Source organism: Pipistrellus hanaki, assembly GCF_964339955.1.
Source record: "Pipistrellus hanaki genome assembly, chromosome: 14".
Classification (NCBI taxonomy): domain Eukaryota; kingdom Metazoa; phylum Chordata; class Mammalia; order Chiroptera; family Vespertilionidae; genus Pipistrellus; species Pipistrellus hanaki.
The window spans coordinates 54,208,542-54,235,093 of record NC_140516.1 but is presented as its reverse complement, the minus strand read 5'-3'; the positions used below and the strand labels follow the sequence as shown (position 1 = coordinate 54,235,093).

Below are 26,552 nucleotides of genomic sequence, written 5' to 3'. Positions count from 1 at the left end.
TTGTCCTAAACTCTTCGTACCTTAATTTTTTTAAATTTTATTTTACTTATAGAAAAGAGCCCACATCATAAGAGCTCAGCTGAGGGGATTCTAATCGACTCTCACCAGCTCCCTATGTCCCCTGAAGTCCCTGCCTGTCCCTGGGCAGCCCCACCCCTGCTTATGACAGTGTAAATGTGTCTGCAGTCCCAGTGCCAAGGCCTGAGGCCAGGAGCCGGGGGCCGGAGAGCATTGCCCATCCCAGCTCTGCGGTTAGGCTGCCGGGAGTGGAAGCCAACATTCTTCCGCTTCTGTGTTCTGTGGGAGCCCTCAGTGGAGTCAGGAAACCCACCATGTTGAGAGGAGCCACCTGCTTCGCTCAGCCTACCAATCAAATCCCTTATCCCTTCTGGAAACATGAACCCCACGCATACACACACACACAATGTTTAGTCAGGCATCTGGGCATCCATGGCCCAGTCATGAAATGAGCCATCAGAGGCTCTTTATAAGATGTGGGTCGGGGAGAGAAAAGGCCGAGGGTGATGCAAGGCTCGGGGGATGTTCCTACCCCTGGGGTTGGCGGGCAGCTGCTAGGACCCAGGAGGATGAGCCAACCTGGAGGCGAGAGCCTTCTACTGGGTGTGCCAATTAATAATGGTGGATTTTGTAAAAAAGAAACACGATAATTTCAAGAGAAACATTAAAAGTGCTTTATTCAAAGTAATGTCCATCGCTAGCTACGCATTTCCCCTATCTTTCAGATAATTTGTGGATACCGTCCCAATAGAACTTTTCTTGTTTGGAGGCAGACCATTCAGAGACCCAATTTTCCACTTCGTACATTTTGAAGTGCTGCTCAGAAAGTGTGTGTGCCATTGATCGGAACAAGTGGTCATCTGGTGAACACAGCGGGGTAGGCTAGTACTTCCCAGGCAAGATCTTTTAACGTGTTTTTAATTGGTTTTGAAGTGTGTGATGGTGCATCATCATGAAGCAAATTACTTTGCTGTGTCTTCCGACACATTCTGGTCTTTTCATGATCAAAGTGTGGTTCAAGTAGATAATTTGTTGTTGGTAGCCATCTGTATTAACGGTGGTTTCACCCGGTCGTAGAAGCTCATAATACACCACATCTTCCTGATCCTACCAAACGCAGAGCATTGTCTTCTTTCCGAAGCGATTTGGCCTTGCAGTCAATGTTGAAGTTTGGCCTGGATTAACCCGTGATTTTGTGTATTTGGGATTCTCAAAATCACTTTTCATCGCCAATGAAAATTCAATGCGAAAAAGACTATTTCGTGCCGTTGAAGCAACATTTTAGTGATGACTTTTCAGTTTTCCATTTGTCTTTTCTTCAGTTGATGTGGCACCCATTTCCCTTCCTTTAAAATTGTCCCCATTGCTTGTAAACAATTGGAAATTGTTTGCTGAGCAACATTTAATCTTTCTGAGGTTGTTTTTGAGTTTGACACACATCTTCATCCAATAATGCTTATAATTTTTGGTCTTCAAATTTTTTTGGTTGACCTGGACATTCTTTGTCTTTCACATCGAAATCATCACTTTTAAAGAGTTTAAACTAGCATTCAGATGGAGCATAACCAGCATTATGAGATGGAGCATAAGCTTCTCGAAGTATTCAGCAGTATTTTTCTTCAAAAAATGAATTAAACTTGCCGTAAATGCTTTTCATGGCACAAAATTTGACATTTTTAAGTGTAAAAATATCTATGATGTTAACACCTTCAGCAAATTTGACATATGAAGTTTTGAAGCTTCTTGTCAATACAACAAAATAGCATACTTATCAAATTGGCATAGATATCAACATATGTGTAACTCCATCTATTGAAAAAAAATTTTGCATTGTTAACCGGTACACCTAATAACAGGTGCTGGGGGAAAAGATGGGCCATGGTAGAACAACCCAGCTAAGAACAAGACAGAGACTGGGCCAATGGGACATCACACCCCAGCTTCACTGTTCCTGCCTCCATGCCCTGGGGTGCCTCTCAGGTGGAACCAGTGGAGTCTGTGGGTACTGCCCCTGGAGGAGCCTCTAGCATTCAGTGCAGGTTGGAGGACGGAGGTCGAAATTGTAGGGTCAGCAGAAACCATCCAGACCCAAAGCCAAGGTTGGTCTGCAGGGTGTGTGGGGTGAGGAGGAGCCAGCCCAAAGAGTGGGCGAAGCCCGGGCCCAGAAAAACCCATGTGCAGCCAATGAGCTGCGGCTCAGGTCAGAGCAGTTTCTGCAGGGCACGTGCTCATGCTAAGTCAGCAGGATGTTTCCTTCTTCCCACGAAGAAGCAGCAAGCGAGGTCTTCTTGGGTAGAGTTAAGAAAGTACCACAATCTTATAGCCACACGAGTTGGGACGGGAGTCAGAACAATCCTAGAACACAGAGAGTCCAAGGACAACCTATGTGACTATATCATGCAATTTACCTCCAACTGAACATAATCCAAATATTTCAAATGCATATTAATTTAAACTAGCTGAATAGTTAACTCAAAGTTTCTCCTTAAAGTAGTTTTCTTTTTTGTAGAGTATATCTCATTTATGAGAAAGAATTAAATTGATGGATTTTTCAGTTAAATGGCACATTTCCCCCTTTTCTCCTTTTGATAAATGAACTCAAAAGTGACTTACATAGATGTAGTTTGTTGTTGTTTTGCTCATAGGCATCTAAGAATACATTTTTCTTGTGGGAGCCCAATCAACATTATGTAATAATTTAATAATTTATACAAAGAGATGTATTGAGGTTTGTAGGGCTGTGAGGAGTTTTTAAATGTGTACTTAAACACTTCTGGATCATTTCTGTGATTTATTGTGAGGAGGTAATAAATACATATTTAGGTGCCCATTAATAGGTTTCCCATAATCTGAAGATTATGGAGTTCTTCAACTTTATGATGCACCCCATTAGCTGGCAGCATAGAGCCATTATGACATTAACATAGATTTGAGCAGTAATAGAATTACACGTGCAGGAGGTTAAAGGAGTAAGGTCCACTTCTAATGGCTCCCCGAGCCACTTGGAGCAAGGGAGTGCTCGGTTGGCACATTTATTTGAATAATGGGGTCATAAGATTTTTAAAATACTGATTTCTGAGTGCTATCTTACAATACCACTTCCTGTAAAATATCTGAAAATGTAGGAATTCAAAGTAGCCACATGGAGCTATTCTTTTCCTCTTCCGTCTGAAGATGCCAGGAGTCTGTGACATGTGCAGGTTAAGAAAGCCCCTGCTAGAGTGTGTCAGGGACATTGTCTTCTGCCCTCCGGCGGGTGGGGGTGGGAGTATTCTGCAGGAGCTGTGTGGGAACGCATGGCTGGGAGAGCAAACTGCCCTCCGGTAACTCTCCAAGTTTGCAGTTGGGTCTTGATGATGTTGATTCTGTTGGCACTCTCCCCCCAGCTGTTGAGAGGAATCTGAGTTCCCAAGTTCTTTGTTGTGGGTGAAACCGTGGGTGAAGCCACGCAGACACGGAGGCAAGCCCGTGGGCAACTGCAGGGTCCCCAGTCCCTGGGCCAAGTCAAAACCCTGTAGAGATGGGGGTGATGGGACCCAAACCTGCCTGGGTCTTGAGCCCACATTCAGTGGTTTAACACAATGGCCAGTGGGCTCAAAAACAGTCCTGGTTGACGATGATACTGTGCTGTTCTTCCAGAGGCTGGAGGCGATGAACCACACTGCCTTCCTCTGGCAGCGGGAGCTTGTGGGCCACATTTATGCAGATCAGCGTCATCGGAGGCGTCCTGTACACAGGTGCCACGCTCACTCGACTGGGCGGCTTGGAAAGGGCACGTGTCTCATAAACATAACGTGCATTTGTCTGGTTGTTTCTAAAAGAGAAACAGTGCTTCCATAGCAGCTTCTGTGGGACACATGACCCACACGGCTATGGCCCTCAGGTGGCATTTCTCTAGTCTCGTGTGATAGGATTTGCTCTGTGAATCAGGCAGGACAATGACGTTCGTATTTCCAGCTTTCTTTTTTTATGAAAATCACTCAAAAATGTGTTTCAGTAGTTCAAGCTGAACTACTTTTCACTTTATCCTTTGCTCTTTAGAATTTAGAATCTTCAGAGTGGTATATTTTCCTTAGTATGAATTTTTCTAAATTATTTTTAAGAAGTTGAGGACCTAATTTTATTTCTGAACCTCACAAGATAAAAATATTATTATTGGTATTGCTGTAGCAAGATTGAAGGTTTCAATTACTTGAAGAAAATGTTGTCATTTTAATGAAATACGTCTCATACAAAGTTTGATTCCATACTTGCCAGAAAGACACAGAACTCAGGTTTTCCTGTCACATTTCTGATGGATTTTATGATGCTCATTTCAACACTGACAGTATTCTGAGAATGCATTCAATACTTTCACTAATGATATCAAATTACTGGATTGTTTTTTCCAAGGGAATAACTGGGATAGAACCAGGTCTCCTGGTGCAGGCTGCTGGGTTCTCAATTTGATGCTATTACTCAGGACCTAACAGGCACCTGTGGGGAGGGAGTCCGCCTGCCCCTCCTCTGCAGTCCCTCCCAGGTAGCAGTCTACTGAGCAGCTGGATTTGTGCCCCTTGGGTCTCTGGCATATTAAACTAAGGGTGGATTCTGGACCCAGGCTGGACCAATTAGATTTGTTCTCGAGAAAATACTTGGAGAGCCATGGAGAGCGGTTGTGTAGCAGAGACGATGCCTGGCCTTCGTCCCTGGTTCTGGGAGGGAGCTTTAACCCCCGGAGCATCCCAAGTGGGCGGAGTGTGTCTGTTGGTCATGGTGGTCCACTGGACTACACCCGAGTTTATGTTCCAATGGCTCCGGGGGGTGGTGGGGGGGCTGGTTAGAGGGTTGGGCTTTGAGTTGGGTAGCACATCCCATGTCTGGGGCTGGAGACCAAGTCCAGTCACGTGGCCAGGGATTCACTCAGTCTTGTCTACAAAATGAAACTCGGGCGAGAACTCTGGTCACCTAGGCTTGGCTGAGCTCTGGTTGTGAGCATAGATGTTGGGAGGGGGATGTGCCCTGACCTCATGGGGGAGGACCCAGAAGCTCTGCCTTTGAGACCTCCCGACCTCACCCTCTATTAGTACATCTTCTCCTTTGTCTCGTCCTTTACAAGAAAACCAATAGTAAGTACATACTTTCCTGAGTTCTGTGTCTTTCTAGCTAATTCTGGAATCTCAGGGGTTCATGTGAACCTTCTGAATTTGTAGCCAACTGGTTAGAAGAGCAGGTGGCCTGGAACCCCATCTGATGACTTGTGTCTGAAGTGAGTCTTATTGGAGTCTGAGCCCTTAACTTGCGGAGTCTGGCTAACTCCAGACGGTTATGTCAGAGCTTCATGGCAGCATTGCAGAGCCATGTCATGTTAATGGTAGAGATTTCAAGCAAAAACCTCAGGCTCCTCAGCCATTACAACTGCTTCTGGGAGTGTCCTTCCAAGAGTTTCCATTCACCTCTCCCTCACTCCCATCTAGCTAGAGCAGCTCTGTTCCTGGCAAAACAAAGAGACTTTGGTCATTTGGGCCAAGGAGGAGGCCGTCAGGAGCCCATGGTGCCCCTCTCAGCTGCAGTCTTACTCCCCTGAAGGTGACCAGAGGGAGACCATGGCCCTTGCAGTCGGGTCCCACCTGGCATCCCCACATCTGGTTTAGGCTGCAGCCGGACCACAGGTTTCTTCTCCAGAATAGCCCCCACCACAGCAGATGCTCCTAGGGGATAGGATGGGGAGTGGGGAAGAGGGGGAGTGGGGAGGAGGGAGGAGAAGCGGGGGGGCACCTCCTCCAACTGCAGCCTCCAGAGACCACCTGGCTGCTTTTGTGCAAGGTCTTCCACGTGACCTGTGTGTTCACATCTTTTTTTTTCTCAGGAAATGACAGTAGAAGAACCTTATTGTCTTACTTTTTCTTTAATTTCTAAATATTAAATTTAGAATTAAGGGTTTCTAAGGGGAGCCAATGATCTATATTTTCAATATGCACAAGAATGGACGATACAATGAATATTTAATTGAATATTTTCTGGAATACTTTCTAAAATATTCTGAGTTAACTTTAGGCATAAAAAGGCACAGATGTTTTTTCTCTGTGGCCTCCACTTCCTGCTTTCCTTGGATTCCTTCTGTTATTACCGGGATGTGACTAGTTGGACTGTATTGTTTTGCTTTCTTACTTGGCTAAATAAAATAAAAAAGTCTCCCAGTGTTTTCACTAATATAAGTTACATGTGGAAAATTTTTAATGTACGTGACAGTTTTATTTGAACATATTATATATCAGCCGTAGGAGTCTGGGTGTTTCTACAGTTTTTCTGATGAATATTAAAGTTAGAACCACCGCTTCATAGTTTTGTCATTTCCCTAAGTGCATAATTTTGTAATCCTTTCTGTCTCTCATAACTGGCAACACCTCTCTTCAAATAAACAAGAAGGGGACTGGAGTGTCATGTTAAAGAGTCAGATGTAGGAAACTGGTATTTTATTCCAGAGCCAAGTGTGGGACAGGAGAGGAACCCAGGAGATGGAGGTGGAGGGGGTGGTTGAAGAGGAAGGAACAGAGCATGCCCACCTGGGGGCTGGGAGGAAGGAGACAGGAAACAGAAAAGGGGAAAGAATGGGTGTAGGTAGCCTTCAGGCCACCATTACTGTCTCAGAGGCCCTGCCTGGCCACACGGTGGTTTGCTGCCTGGCCCTTCTGGGTGCTGAGCACTTAACTCTTATTATGTCAGCCCTCACCCAGCAGATGCATGGTTTTCAGGTGGACGACATACGAATTTCTGGTGGCGTTTGGAGCCTTGTCTCACAACTCCAATGACAGATGACTTCATGCTTTTCCCAGTTATGTCAGGTGGATCATTTGATTTCTGATGCTTCATGCAAAGCGGTTAACCAGGCTCAGCCGTGTGTTTTGTAAGCTGTCTCCTATAGTCTATAGCCATACCCCACCCTGAGGTGCCCGACCTCATCTGTAAACTGCATCTCCATCCCTGCCCACCCGTCACTCCTGTCCTGTGGCCACAGCCAAGCCTGGCTGACATTTCCACCTGGAGTTCCCAAGAGACAGAGCAATCCCAATGAAGGGCTCAGTTCAGAGAATTGAAAACAAAATCTGGTACAGCTGAGTCTCAGTTTATACGTCAATAGGCAACATACTATTGTATTACAAAATTAATACATGTGGTTTGCTAAGAATTAAAACCCAACAGATGAATATAAAATAACTAGTGACTTATTCCCTCGACCCTCTCTTGTCCAATCTCCTAGCTCTGTGGTCGGTAAACTTAGGCTTTCAAGCCACATGTGGCTCTTTGGCCCTTGAGGGTAGCTCTTCCACAAAATACCACAGCCTAGGCGAGTCTATTTTGAAGAAGTGGTGTTAGAAGAAGTTTAAGTTTAAAAAATTTGGCTCTCAAAAGAAATTTCAATCGTTGTACTGTTGATATTTGGCTCTGTTGACTAATGAGTTGCCGATCACTGTGCTAGCTCACAGCTCAGTGTACCCTTAGCCAGGCCTGTACATACATACACAAACACACACACACACACCACCACCACCACCACCACCTCCCACGGCTGTTGTTCTTTTCATTTGGACAGGGACACCTTGTATGTCCACATGTGTTTTACAGTTGATCTCTGTTTCTTATTCCCTATTGATTGATATTTTGGTTGTTTCCATTTTTTTTATTGTGCCTCGCCAGCACGGCCAAGGGTGAACCTGAGGGGGCGCAGTGAAGGATTTCGAGAAGACAGACAAGAGAATGAAAGCGGGTTTCAGTGGGACACTGCTTCTCTGGTGGAGAGACAGCGACACCGCCTGCAGCCAAGTCTTTATTTTATAGGCAGATTCCACGAGCAAAGTAAGGGCCTGGTCGCGATGTTATCGATGCTCTAATCTACTCCGTTAGGTGCACCAGAGCTCTGTCAAGCCCACATCAGTCAACCACGTGGGACCACAGGTTTGGACCACAGGTTCAAGCTTACATGTATAGCCTTTGGCTATAATTGTGCTTGGAGGGCTTTCACGTGCCCTCTCATTAGTCTGAGGCTTGAACGTGTCCAAACACTATGGCCGCTCTCCACATTTGATCATTCAGTGGACATTTATTAAGTATTTATGAAATGTCAGCCTTTGCTCTAGACCAAGATGCCTGCCCTTGTGGAGTTTCTGGCTGTGAACACTCCCATAGCCCCTTCCTGACCACAGGCAGAGGTGAGGTCTGGTCCTGCCCCCACCACACTTCTGACTAAATAGTCTCCCAATCTGTGAATTTATCTCTGTGGAAAGGACCATCTCTTTCCCAGAATCCTGGCTCCTGTGAACCTGTGTGAGAGTGATTACATTTTAATCAGAAATGCGGGCAGAATCATTGAAGTAATAACGGAAGAGACCTTTTGTTTGGGAAACACTGATGGGATTTCTCCCTTGGATTTGGCTCCTTCCCTTTCTCTGCGGATGTAATTTAAACTGTTCAGAGCCCCTCACTCTGAGGCTTTGTTGGCTCGGAAGTGTCTGGGGGCTGTGAGATGTGGCATTGTTCAAACCTTCCAGGGGAGGGAGGGTGTTAGCAATCAGAGGTCAGTTTCAGCCTCTTGGCAGGAAGGTTTGGGCTGGCTCTCCCAGCCGGGGCTGTGGGATAAGCTGCTCTGGGAACAGGAGAAGCATCCTTGGGGGGAATCCCAGGTCTGATTAAAATTCATGCTCGAGGCTGTCTGGGCAGATCAGAAACCCTGACTAAAGTGATCACTAATTTCCCTCCTGTATACAGTTGTTTTGTCATACCCTAGCCTTTAACGTTTGGCTCCCAAAAGGGGGACAAGAGAAGAACTAAGAGGAAGCCCCCCCCCCCCCCACAAGTTATTTCAGCCAGAGGGGAGGGGCTTGCCCCAGAGGAGGTGGGGCCACACGAAGCTGCTGCCTTTCTGTCTGCACCTCTGGGGTCAGAAGCCACAATCAGAGGGCTAAGCACACACCCGTCTTTGGAGGAGAGGGTCCCTTTGCCACCCTGGGAACTCGTGAGTCATCCCTGCCACGGGCCTGGGGAGTGGCAGGTGGGAGCTGCTGCCTCTGAAATGCATGGGATTGGCCACAACTGGCCGCCTAACGTGCTCCTGCTGCCGTCGTGAATCTTCAGCGGACTCCAGCGCTCCAAAGGCTTCCGTCGGCCGGATTCCACCAGGACAGTTGCTGTCCAGGGAGAGACAGGTTCTTGGTGCTTCATACTCAGCATTTCTACGATCATCAGACACGGGAATGTGCCAGCTTTACTCTGTTGCAACCAGAGAATCATGTGATCATCCATGTGTCTTGTTCAGAAGCTTCTTCTGTGCCCCAGGCTCATTCATGGAGGTCACAGTTCTGGCGGGAAGAAATGTCCTTGTAGGGAAGACAGCCATGTTGAGACCTGGCAGAATGACGTTGTACTGGGAGCAGTTTCTGTTTACAGAGAGAAGGGGATGGGGCAGGCTTCCTGGAGGAGGCAGCACTTGCTCTGGGGCTTGAAGGATGAGTGAGAGCTCAGGAGGTGAGTGGATGATGAAAGGATATTTGGACACAGAAATAAAAGTCGAAGTGCAGGGTATGTTGGGGAGGGCGGATGGCTGGGGGCTGCTGGAAGGCAAAACCTGGGGACAGAAAAGACATTCAAGAAGAGGCAGAAATTAGCAAAGACCCACACGTGCTGAGGAGTTTGGATTTGGTTTTGCAGATGGCCAGGGATGTGACGGGTTCCTGAGAAAAGGGTGGGAGGGCAGTCCTAGAACGTAGAAAGTGGACCCAAGTGGCGAGGTAAAGAATGGGTTGGAAGGTGAGATTTTAGAGGAAAATTTCCAGTTTTAGGCAGCGGTTACAGGTTGAACTGTGTTCCCCACAAGATGTGGCCAGGCGGCAGGGTGAGGCAGGGACTGGAGTTACGCAGCTACAAGCCAGGGAGCAGCAGATTGTTTCCGCCGCCTCCTTCGTTCTCAACCTTCTCCCCTGAAGCCCTGGAGAGAGAATATTCCTGCCCACACCTAGATTTCAGACCCTGGCCTCAGACTGGGACTATTTTTTGTTGTTTCAAGCCGCCCAGGTTGTCCAAGGAACCAACACAGCCGCCCGGGGACTGACAAAGCCACCTCAGCGCTTCCTGAAACCCATGAGGCTGGGCTCACATTCCTCAGGGATGTGTCCAACCACGGGGAGGGCTCGACACTCAGACGGTGGGTCAGAGAAGGCTGTGAGGAGCTTCTACATGCAGGCAAGTCCTCACAGCCACCCTGTGCTGGGGTGGAGCCACGATCACCTGCCTCAACAGCTCCAAGAAGCCACAGGAGCGGCCTGGAGCGGCCAGGAGCGGCCAGGAGCGGCCAGGCGTGAGGCAGCCCCGACTCCTGGTGTGCTAAGGAGAATTGCAATGGAAACGGCAGAGGTTAGGGCTCCAGGTGCTGCTGAGACTTCACAGCCCAGCTCTCTGAAAGCTAAACCAGAGTCAGCTTTTTGTTATCTCACCTGGTGAGGGTGGTGTTGGGATTAAGAGGAAGCTGCTCACATTACCTTCGGCTTTAAGCTGCCTCCTCCTGTCACCAACTGCAGTGACAGGTTAAAAATGAAAGTGAGAACCTCACTCCATAATTAAAAAATGCAAATCAAGAGAGATGCCATTGTTCACCTGTCACATTGTCCAAAGTTAAGAAATGTGGTTGGGGATGGGGGGCGGAGGAGGGCGGTCAATGTCAGAAGGTTGGTGCGACTAGAGAGATTTTCAGCTGCTGAAGAGAACAGTCCGGATGCCTATCAAGACGCGTGATCCCTGAGGCTCCCGAACGGGCAGCTCAGCCTGCGTGGTAGGGACCTCCCTTACTTTCCACAGTCCTGGCCTCTGTGCAGTTTTCTTCTCTTAGCAACTGAGTTGGCTCTTATTTCTTCACCTTGCGCTGGGCAATGTAGCTACCGTTGGTCAAATTACAAACCCCAGCGATTGTTTCTTATTAAATTTTAGGAAGTGACATAACGATGCTGAGTGCCTGAATGTTAGAAGAAGGTCGTTATGACAGAGGAGCTAATTAGTCATGCACCAGCAGGGCAAGAAGCGTGGAGAAGGGGCCTTTATGAGGAGAAAATGGCTTACTGTGGTCTTGAAGAAGGAATTATAAATGAAATGAGGGATTTGCATAAAACCCATCCTTATAAAGAGAAAAAGGGGGAATGAGATGAGAAATAAAAAAAAATTGAAAGGCTTCTGTTGTCTAAATAAAACAGTATGCTTCATGTCTTACACTTAGCAAGTGCTTAAGGGTTTAAATGGATGGATAGGAGGGTGGGTGGGTGGTGGGTGAATGGATAGGTGGGTGGTGGGTGAATGGATAGGCGGGTGGGTGGGTGTGGGTGGATGGATGAACAAGCAAGTGGACAGGTGCACAGGGTGCACAGCTGGATGCTTAGGTGGGTGGTGGGTGGATTTGTGGGTGAGTAAATGAATGGTGGGCAGATCCTAGTGATGCAATATTTGCATGATAAATGCACTGTGTGTTTCCTGATGGGCATCATGTGTAGTAGAATTTATCAGACATCCTGTTTGGGGCCTACAACCTGTGGCAGTGTTACAAGCAGTGACGTTTAGCTGGCTGAAAGTGCATGTTTTCTTTGTCCCAACTATCAGTTAGAAAAAAGAACTATCAGTCAACCTTGTTAGGAGAAAGACTGAACTAACTTTCTATTCTCTGTGTAGAAAATAACACAGAGTTATTGTCATGTGGATTGGCAAAAGAAGCAGGAAAGAAAGGACCATGAAGTGCTAAGCAGCTAATTCATTAAAAAAAAAAAAATGTTTTTTTCTTCTTCTGAATTTTGTGATATCTGTGACTTTTAAATTTTTTATGATATATTTTCTTATTCTAAAAATATACTCACTTTTGTGTTTAATTCTGTATTTGATTTTGTGGACTTTTGAATAAGGGCCCCAAGCTGCTTACATTTCAGGCCCCACAAAACTGGGTTTCTCCTGATGCATGGCATAAACCAAACTCCCTAGTCCCCCTCCCCCAGTTCTTCACACACACCTGACCATGCCCCAGCCCCGGGAAGCCAGCCCCTGTTGCTGACTGCCATGCACCTGAATGTGGCGGACAAACACGGGCTGAGGGGATGCTTCTGAGCTCAGAGTGGGCGCCCGCTCTGCTGCAGCCCAGGCCATTTTCTGGTCAGTTCTCCTCATGCTTCCCGATGACTATTTCATACCGCGTCTTCCTCAAATGCCTGACACCTTCCCTGTCCCCCAGTCTCCTCCTGGGCACCAGGCCCATTGCTTCTGAAGATGCAGAGGTCTGAGAGGAGCAGGTGCAGTGGGAGTCTTCCCCCCCCCCCCCGCCCAACCCCCCATTTCCCTTGGCCCAGCCTGGAGGGCACGGCAGGTGGGGGTGCTTCCTGGGATCCATCTCTCCGTAAACTACTTGCATCCAAATCTTGTTCCTGGTCTCCTCGGCCTTCACACTGCACTCCAGACCCACTGGGCTCTCTCAGTACTTCCCCACCAGGTCCTCCTCGCACCTGTGCTAGCTTCTCTCCTTTTCCGTTTCCACCTTTGCATCACATCACAGTCAGCTCTATGATGAGCAGCCAGAGTGATCTTCATCTCTGAATTGAGCCAATCAGATCATGTGACTTCCCTGCTTAAAATCCTTGGATAGATTCCTATCAAACATAGCACAGCCACTCCCATGCCTAGACTTGGCTCCCGCCCCGCCTCTCACTCAAGATCACTCATGAGTCTGTGCTCCCAAATGATCAAATGCCTCCTGCCTCAGACCGTCTGCTCCAAACCCGTCACCTCTGGCTTCCTGGGCAGACTCCTTTGCTTCAGTTAAATCTCTGCCCAACTGTCACCTCCTCACTGGGCCTCCAAGGGACAGGACGCCAGGTGGGTTCTGCCTCGTTGAGGTGACATCACTAACTCGCGCCAACCCCCCCCAGGTGGCTATTCATTGCCCCTTTCCTAGAGTCCAGCCCTCAGGATAACAATGCTTTGTGCCTGTTTCTGCCGCTGCCATGAGTTCCGTTCTGTCCCATCATTTCTCCTTCCTCATCACCTCTGAGCACAAGAAAGTGCCAACAACTCGTGGTTTCCATCCCTGCGGCTCCTGCACTCCTCTCAGGAGGAGCAAATGCTGGCTGTGCAACTGGCTCCTCGCTGCTGCCAACGGTGAAGGAAATGCAGGTTTGCAATGTAAACTGCTTTTGATCAAATTAACCCATAAAGTAGGAGGCTGTGACCCGCACCAGCAGCTTCCGCTGGGAGGCAGAAATGTACCCAGGCGTTTCCTCATTAAAGGAGAAAGCACCTTGAACAGCCACCTCAGGCCAGAGTGAGATTAGCATTTTATAGCAATTGAGTGTGTTGTTTCATCTTTTCTGCCATTACAGACTTTAATGGTGTAAACAGAGGGGAAAAACATTAGTAAAATATGAAAGGGTGAAATCAGCAGACTGCTAATTCTTTAGCAGAATTAAACTCAGATGCCTCCAAGGCAATTCTGGCTGCTTTACAGAAAATAGCTAAATAATTAATTCACTTTATGTATCCTCCTGTGGCCTCAAATGCCAAATCTCTTTAAAGTGTTGTAACATTTGTTTCTGAGTTTCTCTGAAAGTTACCCAGGAAGGGCTTTAGGTGTCAGTGCTCAGAGTCTCTCAGTGTTTTACCTGCCATCTGGAGGATGAGAGATTGTCAGGTGTCTGCAGTGGAGCAGCCTCGTGAGGGGGGGGAGGGGATGGAGCAGCTCCCATCACTCAGGAGAAACAGCTGATGACAGGTTGGGGCAGGTGTGTTGGTCCATACAGCAGTGAGCTTCCTGGCCGCCCTGAGACTGGCCCAGACACCCAGCTTCGCCTCCTTGCCACTGTAAATACTGTTAACATGCCGGGGGCTGGCCCCGAACAACCATCATCCATATGCTCATTCTCTAGGACTTTCTAAAAGTGGACCTTTCATTTTATAAAGAAAGTCAGCATGGATTAAACAAATTTCCATCAATTCAAATGGGAGGTAAGTCATATCTGTTTGATATAAGGATTCGGAAGTAACAGCAGTGCTTGGAGGGTCAGCACTGAAGTGCCAGTGAGCGTGTTCTCAGGCAGTGGAAGTGGTGGGAGTGGCCGTTCCAGGCTCCCCATTGGCCAGGCCCACATGCCTCTCCTGGGTCACCTCCTCCCTGGCCACTCAGTCATCACTGATGGTCGTTACTGGTCGAGCCATGCCAGTCTGCTCGTTTTAGATCTCATGCATTTTCCATTGCTTCCCCATCTTCCTCTCCTTTGATGCTCTTACTCATTCATCTCCTCCATGGAGCCTGTCCCGGATCTTCTGCAGGAACTCCCACCCACACTCCTCTCTGTCACTGCGTGTCACGGCGTGGCAGGTGTCCCCTGATGGGAGGTTTGATCACTGTCAGATGCTCAGTAGCCTACAGGTCTTCGTACTTTTGCAGGTGTTAACCATTTATCTTGTCTTCCACCCTAGATTCATTCATTCATTCTTATATTCATTTACTCATTCACTCATTCATTCCTAACACTGGCTGACAACTCTGGTACAGGGTCAGGGGTCCAAATACTGGAACCAAAATTCATGAGTTCAAAAACCAGCCTGTTTCTCCTTACTCAGCACGTGGCTGTGCAGTGTACCAGGTGCAGGTCTTACTAACTGTAGGGCCAAGTTGCATAGCTTCTCTGCCTCTATTGGTACCCACTTCGTAGGCTTGTGGGGATGACTAATTAAAACACTCCATAAAAAGGAAAGCACTCTAAAGGGCAACTGGCTAGATCAATGCAATCTATTATCCCTCATTATATGCCAGGCAGTGTGCCAGCTGCTGAGGACCCAATAGGGAGGAAAACAAAGAACTGCCCAAAAATCAGAAAAATTTCACAGCAACTAAAAAGGAAATGAATGCAGGCTGGGGAGGGGAGATTTCCTCTCAGATGGTGCAGTCAGGGGACGCCTCTTTGTAAAGATGGCTGGGAACTTGTGGCAGAGGGATGGATAGGGAGGCATAAGCTCTAGAGAGTTGGGGGAAGAACATTTTAGGCAGAAGAGACAACAGTGCAGATGCCCAGGGCAGGAACAGGGTGTGCAGGAACAGCACCCATGAGATGGGAGAATGGAGAGCAGAGGTGAGGGTCAGGTTTGGGTCCTCTTCCTCAGGCATTGTAATACCCAGTGTGGACATAGCACTGTGTGGTACCTACCAGATTCATTGAGTGAGTGATGAATGGAATAGGTGAGAGGCTTTCTTCTGCTCTCAGATACCATCTGCCCATGTCCATTCCTCCCATTCATTCTGCAGAAGAAGCCGGCGAGCATCCTAACCAGTTGGAGGATGAGAGAGACAAGTAGACCTCTCAGTTTGGAGGGATTTGACGGCCCCTCAAGTGACACATGGCTCCTAGGTGCTATCATTCCTTCCAAGAAACTGATCTGTGTGGAGGAAGGAATTTTTGTGGCTCAGGGGCAATAAAAGGTGCAAGCACGTTTCAGCCAGACCTGCCAACCATGTCCAGTAGTGAAGTCATTTGTCCCGAAGCAAACCCAATGCTGAGAGGTCAGTCACCAGGACTGTGCTTACCGGGCCAGGATGGCCGGGATTTTGCTCAGTGACTGGTGTCCCGAGGCCGTGTCCACCCTGCACACACTTCTGCTCTGTGAACATCACACTGTGACCTTCTTGGTGATATGCTTGCTGAAGGCAGCAGAATAGTATTATGTAATACCCTGGGAAAGAGAAGGAGGGTCCGAGTGAGCAGAAACGTAAGCCCCGGAATTCGGTGAGATGGGATTAAATAAAACCGTTAGCAGTGGCTTAGCACGTTAGCTTTTGCAGTAGTTTTAAGCATGTGCTGTCTTATTCATTCTCATGACCACCCTCACTGAGACAGTCACTTACTAGTGGCACCTGATCCTCAGGGAGATGCAGCTTTCCCACCGACAGGGGGATGTTCCGTAAACCACCCATCGCTGTGTTCTCCCAGGCAGCCTTATGGGGCAGACAGATTTGTATCTCCATTAAGGCTGTGTCTACTTATAGGAGAAGTCCACTTTACAAAACACATTCTTGCATTCAGATATTCAGAGTATAGTTTTGAACAACTGCATCCCAGGGCAATGGTTTCCAATTTCCACAAATCCTGAATTAGTGGGATGAACATTAAAGTGGTTTTCATTGTTTTCCTGTTCATGGTCCCAGCCTTCCACCTGTTCATCCTGTGCCTGGCTTAATGGGAAAGGCCCTCCAAACAAGTACACTCCCCAGGGCTGAGTCGGCCTGTTACTTGTTTTTTAAAAAATGAAATCTTTACCACCAGGGCGATCTTGTTCATGAAACTTTCCAAATCTTAAAGGCAAGGTTGCCGAGGCAACACTGGGAAACGGACAACGCCTGTCACTGGATGAGCAGCTGCCTGGCAGGCTCCTCCCTCTAGGTCGGTAGCCCGCCCAGCAGCCAGTGCCTTTGTGGGCTTTGCAAGAGCTCATTCCAGCCCCAACACCGATCACCCCTGAGGCTCCTGTTCTATGGGAACTGCGGAACATGGTCTACGAATGGCTCACATCCGCCAGCATCTTCACCACAGCCTCATTGAAACTGCCAATAGGGTGAGAGACTTGCGTGATGGTATAGTTTTTACCTGGAGAGGTAAAAAAAAAAAAAAAAAAAAAAAAAAAAAAAATTCTAGATTCATAGGAGCCCAAAGACCAAGGAAGAACATAAGCAAAGCTCATATTTTCTTATGTTTTATCTTTCATAAGAGGAGACTTCTAGAAACAATATAAACTATACATCCTGAAAGATGGCATGGAGTAGGGAAAAGAACAAATACTTTCTGAGCACCATTATATGCAGGACACTGTCCTAGATTCTGGGATTAAAGGGCTGAGTCAGGTGGTCTCCAGGTAGCACCTTGCTGACCGTGTGTGAACAAGGTGCTTTATGACTTGTTCAGTGGAGAGAGTGCCCTGGAGTCTGCCTCACATGGTGTCCTGTACACAGTAGGGGCTTAACAGCATTGTCAGTGACGGTAATCAGGGTGTGGAGCAGCAGCCTGAGACAGAAGGAGCTGTCGAAGGTGTGGAACTTAACCAGGTGGTGTGGCTAGCACTAGTGCGTGCCCTGAGGAATGTCTGTGAGGCTGGAGCGGGGTGGGGGAGCAGGCCGCTGAACGGGTCACAGTGGCCATCTTGGACTTCCTCCTAAAGCAACAGGCCCCCGAGGGTTCTAAGTGACAGACTGGCTCGCTCTGAGGTTTGGAAGCCAAGCCCCTCTGGTGGCCTAGGCCGGAAGGACAGCTGGCTGGCTGCTGCCCGAATGCCAATGAGGCACAAGGACAACCTGTGAAGGAGTGCGGCAGGGTCGAAGCAGCAGGTGCCCCGGGTGGGTGCATGGCAGGTAAATTGTCAGCGCCTGGGCTTCTGGCTGGATCCCTGGTAGGAGGCGTGCAGGAGGAAGCCAGTGGAGGAATCACTCCCGTGTCGATGTTTGTCTCTCTCTTCCCCTAAAATCAATAAAATATTTATAAATAAACAAACAAACCCAGGAGGGTGGCATTTAACATCAGGCGGGAAGAGTGAGACCGTGGGCCAGTCACACAGCCCCTTGGAGCCTCAGCTGCAGCATCTGCACACAGGAATCCTGGCCCTTTCTCTCTCCAACAACCTGTCCGTCAAAGCAACTAAGCTCCCTAAGTGTTGCCTGCTGTTGCCCAGTAACAAGGGAGGTGCTGGAAAGGCCGGGTCTGTTCTGACGACCTCAATGGCGCCAGAAAGAGAGGAGAGCATTTGCTTACTGCCCGGCAGGTGAGGGAGTCAGGCCTCACAATTAGACTCTGGCCCCCAAATCCGCCTGCTCCAGGACTGAGGTGGGGGACAGGGTGGAGGTCTTGGCTGCACTGCGCTTTGTGGCCACAAGGGGGCTCACAGCTCACAAACGTTTCTTGTTCTTTTTTGACTGCGTTTTATTGAAGCGTTGGAAAAATTGCTATTTAATTATGCACGATTTCTGGACAATTGTAAGCACTTCTATAATAGCTACACATTAATTTTGACACCTTAATCTTATGAATGCTTAAAGGCGTTTTCTCATGCAGAGCAATTCAGATGCTAATGATTAAATCAAAGGGTTGTTTTTAGAATTATCTGGAGCCTTTTCCTTTGAAATGAAGCTTCCCCAGTAAAAGTTTCCTTTTCTTGTGCGCTCAATCACCCATTGGGGTCATGTTCACAATGATAATTGTGTTCTCCCTGTCATGCCAAGTTCCTGCTTCGGCATCAGTGGCCAGATTTGTCAGGCACCTGCAGGAGCATCGAGTCCTGCTTACTGATTCGCTGTAACAGCCCGCCGGGCCAAGCTGGAAAAAAGGAAAAAGAGGAATCTACAACAGCAAATTTGGGAGCGTCTCTGTGCAACAGGGTTCACGTTGAGATGTCAGGTTGGCACAAGCACAGGCAGAAAAACGATGCAGGCGCAGCCTTTGGTCAGATGGAGAAAACACCCGAGACTGCAAGGTCATCTGAGGTCAGCAGGCAGCCCTGAACCCTCTCCCCCATCAGGCTCACTTTCCTGCCCCAGTTCCTCTGAGCAGCGGCCATGCTAAGCAGGTGCTCAGGCGGTCACGGGCAGCGGCTCCCGGCCATGTACTCGCCCAGCAGCATGCGGCCATGGCGTTGGCCACCGACCTCCATCACTTATGAGGGTCTGGCGTCGGGTTGGGATGGGGACTTGGCCTTCTATGTAGCGGGACCTTTGCACAAGGCAGTGACGCTGACCCCAGAAACAAGACCTTGAGAGCAGATGTCTGCGGTGCTCAGCCATCTCAGAGGGCGTGTGGTTTCCCCCGGTTGTGGACGCCTTGCTGGGTTTCCTCCTTCGGCACCTGGCCCACTGGTCCCCAGAACTCTGCCACCTGACCTGACTCAGGAGCCCCCTGTTCGGCTCAGCGGGCGGTTCTCTCCCTGTGGCCACGTGTACTTCCTGCTGCGGGATCTTCCTTGTTTCTTGGTGGTTTTTTGTTGTTATTGTTTGTTTTAGTCTGGTTCTTTGTCTTTTCTGTCCGTCTTATAAAACCCATCTGAAGAACTGCTTAAGTTAGTTAACTCTGGTTTCTATTCTATATGACCAAGTCCCTCGAGTAGCTACAGTCCTCACGGAAGTGCTTGTTTCTCATCTGAGACTGAGTTCTTTTTAAAGCATATTTTTTATTGATTTCAAAGAGGAAGGAGAGGGAGAGAGAAATAGAAACATCAGTAATAAGAGAGAATCATTGATCAGCTGCCTCCTGCACACCCCACACCAGGGATTGAGCCTGCAACCCAGGCATGTGCCTTTACCCGGAATTGACCCGGGACCATCAGTCTGCAGGCGGACTCTCTATCCACTGAGCCACACTGGCCAGGGCAGACTCAGCTTTCTTTTTTGCACTTCTTGCCCAGGGCTGGCTTCACCCTCCTTTTGTCTCCTACAAATCATTTCCTGAAGCTAAAACCTCAACACTTTCCCAGCATTTAGGATCCTTCCAGCCAACACCCCCTCACTGGCTCTCCCCATGGCTGTTCATCTTCAGGTCCATATGCCCCTCCTCCCTGGAAGCACAGAGCTTGGGACAGAGGGACTCAAGTCCCCAGGTTCAACTCCTGCCTGCGCTATTTACTCCTGTGTGACTTTGTGCCCAATTCTTAATTTCTTTGTATCTCAAATTCCTCATCTGAACGATGGGCATAATAATATACAGGTGACACTGTTGAGTAAGAATTAAGTTCATGAAGAATATAAAGTTCCTAAGACAATGCTTGGCATAGAGTGAGTGCTGAGAAACTATAGCTATTATTGCCTTGACTGATGTTGCTCAGTGGGTTGGGCATTGTCCCTTGCACAGAAGGGGTTGCTGCTTTGATTCCGGTCAGGGCACATGCGTGGGTTTTGGCCTCCATCCTTGGTGGGGGCCATGCAGGAGGCAGCCTAATGCTTTGCTCTCGCATCAATGTTTCTCTCCCTCTCCCCCTCTCTCAAAATCAATAGAAAATATTTTTTTAAATCCCCACAAAACTCCTTTCAAATATACTCTTTCATCTGCATTTTCAACCAGGAGAGAGTAAGCCCAGAACAGGCAACATGATGATAATGTAGCAGTGTTTGGATTGTGTGGAGAAGAAAAAGTCTGTCTTCATACAGGTACACGGCTACAAATACAAACACCGGGTTTTTAAGACCTTTTCAACCCAGTGTGGATTCTTCAGTTAAATTCCAGAAGCATGAGAGATGGGCAGTAATTGTTTTCAGAACGGAATCATTAACAGCTGACAATCACTCACTGGGAGAGGTCACTGAGAGGACATGACAGCTGTCGGCCCACCAGCTGCACATCCTGGAGGTGTGCAGAAGACCTATTTACTGAGACCACCATGGGAGACAGTCATGTGCTGGGTTGAACCTGATGACCTCTTGGGAATTTTTCTTGGATCCTTGGTGTTTGAGGCTTATTAGCAAGTTCACACCAGGTAACCCGGAAAGCCTGAAGTACGGGTTCTTACAGGTGAGGGTCTCCATGCCAACCCTCTCATTGGGAAATTAGATTATCAGAATTTGTTGCCAAGTGATATTCTCCTCGGTGGCTTTCTCTTTAAATTAGTCTGGTCAACATGGGGTCATCCTACCGGACAGTGCGGTTGGGGATTTAAAAGATCCTACAGCAGAAGCACGGCTGTGAGGTGACTTCCTTGACACCAAAGGAGAGATTTTCAGAGTGGCACTTGGAGGGCGCTGCACTTACTTGAGTGGCTGCATCCTGAAGTGATTTTCAAAGATCAGCCTCACACTTCAGTTACGGAGCTGGTTTTGTTCAGGCAAACCTGTTGACTCTCTAATGAGAGGGTTCTGAGCGGGTAGGCCCTCGCACCCAGGCATCCTTGATGAGAGAACATTGGGGTCACGCAGACCAGAGGAGTCCGGCTGGGACCTGGGTGCTGGGGCTGGCGGGCTTTTGAAGCCGCCTTCACTGCTTGCAGGTCATCCTTTATCCGGGAGCAGAGGGCACCAAAGGCCTTATGTGTGCGCGCTCACAGCTGGGCAGCTGCTGGACTGGCTGGCTGCCTTATGGGATCTGGGACACCAATGGGGCCATGCCAGTCCTTTCATAGGAGCAAAGCGTTTCTGTCCTTAATTATAAATTCAGAGAGACAGAGAGAGACAGAGACAGAGAGAGACAGAGACACTGACTGACTACCCTGCCCCATCAATGGGCACCTGGCTCCCCCGAGTGGCAGGGAAACTTCCTAGAAACAGGATTCCAGGTGCGGGAGGTGCAGGGGTGCGGAGGGAGGAGGGAGAAACGCCAGGAGCTCCGAGGATCCCGGCGCGTCTGTGCTGCAGCCACGTGCGTGCCTGTGCCTGTGCGTGTGCCGGGGCGTGTGCGGGGTGCGGCGGGCGCCCACTGAGCGGACAGCGGGAGGGCAGGGACCCCGCGCGGAGGACAGGACGCGGCGCAGGGGCCGCCCACCCGCGGGGAGCGGCGCGCAGGCGGGGGCGGCGGGGTTCCCTCCGCGTGGAGGCGGCGGCGGCGAAGGAGGCGGAGAAGGAGGCGGAGGAGGCGGCGGAGCCGGGAGTCCCCAGGCGCGGGGCGGCGGGGAGGCAGGGCGAGCGGCGTCCCTGAGCCCGGCCGGAGGCGGGAGGTCTGGGCAGAGCCCGCCCGCCGCCCCCGCCGGCGCCCGCCCCCGCCGCGGCCTGGAGCGCCTCCGGGGCCCGGGCCGGAGCCGGAGCCGCCGCACCGCCGCCGCCTCGGTCCGCCCGGCCGCGCCATGCGGGAGCTGGCCGTCGAGATCGGGGTCCGAGCCCTGCTCTTCGGGGTCTTCGTGTAAGTAGCGGCGCAAGGCCGGGGACCACGGGCCGAGCGATGCTGCGCCCCAACTTTGTTGGGGCCACGGCGTCCCGCGGGGCCTGGATTCCAGTCCCGGCCCCGCTCCAGCCGGGCTGCGCCTTGGGGACCGCGGACCCTCCGCGCGGGTCTCAGACCCGCTCCCGCCGCCGCCGCCCCCCCAGCGGGCGGAGCCGGCGCCGCCGCACCGGCCGGGGCTCGGGGATCCCCGGAGGCGGGCGCGCCCTCGGGAAGTTTCTGCTCCGAGTTCGGAGCCCCTGTGGCTGCCCTGGCTCCGGGCTCCGCTCCCGTGGCTCCGCCGCCCCAGGCCGGGCTCGGTGCTGCCCTGACCCCGGCGGAGCGCCCGGTGCGGGGGGCGCCGGCGGCGCTTCTTGGCCGGGAGCTCGGAAGGGGGGCTCCCCACGCCCGCCGCCCGCCCGCCGGGAGGGACCCAGAGCCCGGGGGCGGGGGGCGGAACAGAGATCTGGGAAGGAGGAGGTCAGCCTGGCACAGGTGTGGGTGCCCCTGGGCCCGCCACCCACCGGCCTCGGGCCCAGAGCAGGAGCCCTGGCGCCTCTGCCAGCTCACCCCGCCCCCCCATCACTGCCACCAGGGCTCCCCGGGCCTTGTCCCCCCAGTGGCCGCAGGCCCTCTCCCCTCTGCCCACGCTGTTCTGACACGTGTCACAGGTTCAAGTTGCGTGAACTTGGTGGGTTTGCTGGCTGTTTTGCTTGTTTGTGTTGCTGAGAAGCTCGCTGAGCCATTCCAGTGGGAGGCCCCTCCTCCCGGGTTTCTGCGGAGCCAGTGGCTGAGGGCAGGTGGGAGGCTGGGAGCTGCTGGCAGCGGGCACCGGGGACAGAAGTGCCCTGTCTCCCCGGTTCCTTCCCGGGTGAAAGCCACCAGTGTTCCTCCCACCCCCAGTGCAGGCAGCCCTCCCGCCTCAGGGAACACCGGCGATTCAGGGAACAGGAGCCCGGAGCTTCAGTGCATCTTGGGAAAAGGGACAACACGGTTCCCTCTTACTGTGCTTTCAGACTAGTGACTGGACAGTGTCCAATGTACTCTGCTCATGAAATTATGTGTCGGAAATGAGAGTTGGGTGCAGGTAGAACTGAGCACCTGCTGGGGCCTGAGTAGTGCTGAAGGGCAGTGAGGAGAGCTGCCTGGTTTGCCTGCTGCTGAGAACCTCAAGGTGGGAGAGGGTCCACACCTCGGGGCTGGTTCCGCTCAGTGGATGGAGCGTTGGCCCTGGGAGTGAAGGGTCCTGGGTTCCATTCAGTCTCAGCCTGATCCCCAGCACCAGGTTGGGGAGCAGGAGGGAGGCAACCAATTGATGTGTCTGACACATCGATGTTTCTCTCTCTCCCCCTCCCTTCCACCCTCTAAAAGTCAATGGGACAATATCCTTGGGTGAGGATTAAAAAAATAGAGAGTCCAATCATATTTGTATTGTTTTCAGGTTTTCCTTCATGTTTCCTCAAACATTTATGAGATGTTTACAAATACATAAAGATCTGTGCAGTGGAATTGGAAATTTTATGATTACTGTGAATGTGCTTCTTGTGCCCTTGATATGTAAAAGCAAGCCAGTTTATATTCTTCTCTCCAAACCCCCCTTGGAATTAACGACTTAATGGGGGATCTGCTCTCACCCAAAGGGAAACACCTGGGCATGGACGGCACTTTGGGCCGATTTCTTGGTTTTCATATCAAATCGCTGTGTCAACTAGTGGCTCCTTTACCTGCAAAGACCAGCGTCAGTGTTGGCGGGAGCCTCCCTGTGGGACCCAGACTTCAGAGCTGTACTGGCAGGCAGATGGCGGCTTCCGGAGCACAGGCGCTGGGCTCCCAGACACAGATGACCCTCTGTCTTCTCAGACAGGCCTGGCAAGGGCAGAGGCTGGCAGGGGAATTTTATTCTTCGTTTGCCAGCGCTGGTCGGATGGCAAGGTGGGCGGGCTGTACTCTGCTCATGAAGACGGTGGTCTCAGCCAAAGGCCTCACCTGGGCAGGAGTGGACAGTCCCTTTGGGCAGGCAGAACCCAATGTCTCCGATGCTGATTTAATTCACCTGGTTCTGCTTGGTGTTTCTACCCTGTTTATTGCCCCGGACAAGAGAAAAATCTGGTGGGAGGGATTACCTTGCGCTGCAAACTGGTGCCTCTGGGGAAACATCACCTGTGGACGCACCTGTTCTCTGACCACAGTTGTTCTGTGCGAGGCCAGGAAGCCCATCCCCCGATGCCAGGGGGTCCTGTGGCGTCTGTATTTGCGGGAATGACGTGCATCTGGGACCACGATGGTGGGGTGACAGTGTCCCCGGCTCACCGGGGGACCAGTGCTCACTGTGCAGGCAGGTGCTGGTGACTCGGGATTCCAAGGTGCTCCCAGCCCCCAGAGCTGCCCTGAGAGACGCCCCGAAGGGCGCTCCGTGCCTTTGGGACAGTCCAGCCTGAGAACGTCACTGGGAAGGAAATGAGGGGTGAGTAATGCAAACCGGAGCTGGCGCAGGCAGGTGACCGAACAGGAACGGCACTGGTGGAGGGACGAGGAGTTTAGGAAAAGTCCGAGTGTGACGGGGCGTGGAGGCTGCGTTGGGCACCGTGAAGCTCTGGGTTCACAGGCCCCTTGGCCCTCACGTACGGATGTGGGCAGAGCAGAGCAGGAGCAGGGCACACAGATGCCCTCCATCATCCAGGGGAGATTCTGGGGGCATCTCTGCAGATGCTGAAGCCGTCGGCCTGCGTGAGCAAGACAGCGAGGAGACGTGGCGGCCGGTCAGCAGCCCTGAGACCAGCACCAGCTCCTTCCAGCTTTTCTCCGGTGGTGACTGCATGCGGGGCTCACCGTGTGCCAGGCCCTGAGGAGGAGGGTCACGCATCTGTGGGGAGCCCTCAGACGGGGATGCTGACAGCGCTGTTCGTGGGTGGAGAAACGGAAGCACGGGCGTCCTCGTGGTGTGTGGTGGTGGTTTGTGGGTCGCACTTTGGTGAACGTCTCATTGCATCCCTGTACCTCTCCTCATTCACCCATCTACTCCTGAAGACACCTGGGTTGTTTGTAGGTTTGGGCTGTTACGCCCAATGCTTGTCTCATTGGTAAATGATCCCATGGTCGGCAAACTGCGGCTCTCGAGCCACATGCGGCTCTTTGGCCCCTTGAGTGTGGCTCTTCACAAAACACCACGGCCTGGGTGAGTCTGTTTTGAAGAAGTGGCATTAGAAGAAGTTTAAATTTAGAATATTTGGCTCTCAAAAGAAATTTCAGTCGTTGTTCTGTTGATATTTGGCTCTGTTGACTAATGAGTTTGCCGACCACTGGTGTGCACTAAGGAGTGGACGTGCTGGCATTCACCTGAGGTAAGAAGGATTAGCTTCTCTAGACAGCCCTCGTTCTGAGAGAGAGAACGGCCCGGGTGCTGCTTTCGTCTTGGTCTGCAGAGCAGCTGCTCTGGGTGAAGCCACAAGGACGCCCAGAGCTGGACCCTGCTTTGCAGGAGGGCCGTTCCCTCAGGTTTTGGGGCGAAACCTGCCTGCTGGTTGTGAGACAAGCATCCTGACTGAGTTGTGTATTCGTCCAGGAGGCTGTGAAGATGAAACGTCGTGTGAGATGGTGCCCAGCACACGCTGCACGAGGTCCGCGCTAAAGCCCATCTCCACTCCCCTCCCCACCCCCTTTCCCTCCTAGGAGGAGGCAGAGGCAAAGGTCACTCAAAAGGTTCCTCATGTCACAGTGTATTGATGAGGGTGCAGCTCTCGGTGCTGCAGCGGAGCTGAGCCCTGAGTAGCACGTAGGAAGTTGGGAAGGCATTCTGAAGAATTACCCAGGACCCCCCTGGGAGAGAAGCGGCCAGTGTGTGTGCATGTGTAGGTACCTCTTAGATGCCCTGAGCCTCCACCTTGTGGGGAAGGAGGGAGGGAGGTGGAGGAGAGAGGTGGAGGGAAGGAGGACACAGCTGAGCTCCCTGCCTGTGGCTTCGTGCTAGGGGCTTGGCACCCTCAGATAGTTTAATCTCTGCCGCCCCGTCCTAGCTTACAGGGTGAGGCGTTAGAGCCTCACACACAGAGCGCCTGCCATCAGAAGGGAGAGCAGAGAGCGCTTCAGTCCACACAGGGGCAGCAGATATGAGCAGGGAACTGGCAGATGCTGATAACTAAGACACCCTAACACTGTGGTTCCCATAGAAATGCCAGGTGTGCTCTGAGAGTCGATGGGAGCAAGCTTTATGTGCTACAACGGAAAGAACATGCAGCCACTGGAATTGATTACGTAGATGAGCTGTGAGGATACCCACAATCTATTAAGTGGTAAGAAGCCAGTCACAGGAGTGTGCTCAATGCAAGCGATGCAGTACCCGAATTTGCGTCCGCGTCTGTAAGAAACATGTCTATGAAAATACACAAACATCTTAATGATGGTTATTTCAAGGCATGGAACTTCGTAATACTTGTTTTTTAAATACTGTTTATGGTCTAAACTCTTTTACAGTAAAGTGTATTACTTTCATTCATAATCAGGAAGATCAGTATTGATGTTTCCTGTTTGGGGGAAAACAGAAATATCCTCAGAACGGCTCTGATTCTTTCATGATTGCTTTGGGAATCCTGCAGTGAGTGTCAGAAATCAGCCTTTCTATGTTTTATATCCGCTAACTATTTAAAGAAAAACCAAGGGCTGAAAGACTGT

General features: G+C 50.7%; 1 protein-coding gene across 3 annotated transcripts in view; it reads left to right on the top strand.

The window, feature by feature from the left end:
* Window positions 1–21,321: 21,321 nt before the first annotated feature.
* Window positions 21,322–26,552, top strand: part of PLPP4 (phospholipid phosphatase 4) — a 31,914-nt gene continuing 26,683 nt past the window's right edge. For 2 of the 3 annotated variants that reach the window (XM_084904220.1, XM_084904219.1), the window contains exon 1: window positions 21,715–21,866. In XM_084904220.1, the coding sequence (XP_084760346.1) occupies window positions 21,811–21,866 (56 nt within the window). In that variant the 5' untranslated portion in view covers window positions 21,715–21,810. Of the gene's footprint in view, window positions 21,390–21,714; window positions 21,867–26,552 lie in introns of those variants that run through there. The other variant, XM_084904221.1, reaches the window with a different exon arrangement.